The sequence below is a fragment of the Colobus angolensis genome, unplaced genomic scaffold (assembly GCF_000951035.1).
Source record: "Colobus angolensis palliatus isolate OR3802 unplaced genomic scaffold, Cang.pa_1.0 Scaffold480, whole genome shotgun sequence".
Lineage (NCBI taxonomy): Eukaryota > Metazoa > Chordata > Mammalia > Primates > Cercopithecidae > Colobus > Colobus angolensis.
This window is the reverse complement of record NW_012118266.1, coordinates 259,823-261,093: the sequence shown is the minus strand read 5'-3', so window position 1 is coordinate 261,093 and position 1,271 is coordinate 259,823. Positions and strand designations below refer to the sequence as shown.

General features: G+C 55.5%; 1 protein-coding gene across 4 annotated transcripts in view; it reads right to left on the bottom strand.

Moving 5' to 3' along the window:
- Positions 1–408: 408 nt before the first annotated feature.
- Positions 409–1,271, bottom strand: part of RPS5 (ribosomal protein S5) — a 9,300-nt gene continuing 8,437 nt past the window's right edge. For all 4 annotated transcript variants that reach the window (XM_011959105.1, XM_011959104.1, XM_011959108.1 and 1 more), the window contains 2 exons: positions 612–710; positions 409–531 (listed from right to left, as the gene is read on the bottom strand). In XM_011959105.1, the coding sequence (XP_011814495.1) occupies positions 463–531; positions 612–710 (168 nt within the window). In that variant the 3' untranslated portion in view covers positions 409–462. The remainder of the gene's footprint in view (positions 532–611; positions 711–1,271) is intronic.

Genomic DNA, 1,271 nt, shown 5'->3' with positions numbered 1-1,271 from the left:
ATGAGGGGGGCAAAGCTAGAGGTCTCCAATCAAGTGGCCCCAACAGCTGAGCTTTCCTGCTCTCCCCAGGGCTGCTTCAAGGTGACAAGCCTCTCAGGATGGTCTTGTGACTACCCAGACCTCACAGGCACCCAAACCACCCACCCACCCAGACCACAGCAACATCTCACACGCCACACCCTCAGAAGTTATGGACAACCCCGTCTCATTTCCAGTACCTGCTGGGACACTCCAGGCAGCCTGGCCTGCTTCTGGTGCCCCACCTGCCAGCCCTGGGGTGCCACGGTTCTGAGTCAGCAATGCTTCCAGGTCCCCACAGGCAAACAGGTCAGGAAGGTGAGCAGCTCCCAAGGCCACCAGGACTATGCCACCCACACCACCCCCAACGAAGACAGACAACGGCAGAGGTGGGTGGGGCTGCCCCAAAGGGCAGACAGGTTTATTGGGCAGCAGCCGGGAAAATCAGCGGTTGGACTTGGCCACACGCTCCAGCTCGTCCTTCTTCTTAATGGCATAGGAATTGGAGGAGCCCTGCAAGGAGACAGACAGTTATCTCTGAATTCTGAAGGACCCCGAACTTAAGACCCCCCGACCAGAGTGCCCTCACCCACCTTGGCAGCATTGATGAGCTCATCTGCCAGGCACTCAGCAATGGTCTTAATGTTCCTGAAGGCAGCCTCACGAGCGCCTGTGCACAGCAGCCAGATGGCCTAGGGAGAGAGCAGGGGTCAGGCTAAAAGGACAGACTGCAGTCCTCCTAGCACCCTGGGGCCACCCCCAAGAGATGCTGCCAGCCATGTCACCCGTAGGTCCACTGAGACAAGAGGTAATGGGAGATGGCATCATGCCAGATTTGCAATCAGACAGAGGGTCACAAGAGCAAGTGTCCAGACACACACACACAGGCTGAAGTTGCATCCCCAATGACAGGAGATTGAAACCTGTCTCAACAGCAAACTGCTAGATGGCCGGGCGCGGTGGCTTGCGCCTGTAACACTTTGGGATGCTGAGGCAGGAGGATCACTTTGGCAGGGAGTTTGAGACCAGCCTGAGCAACGTGGTGAAAGCCCACCTCTACAAACAACAAAAAACCCAATGACAACAAAAAATGCGGCCAGGTGTGGTGGCTCATGCCTGTAATCCTAGCACTTTGGGAGGCTGAGGGGACAGGATAATTTGAGACCAGGAGTTCAAGAACACCCTGAGCAACATAGACTCAATCTCAATTATTTCTTAAAAAAAAATAAAAAAAGGCCGGGCGCGGTGGCTCA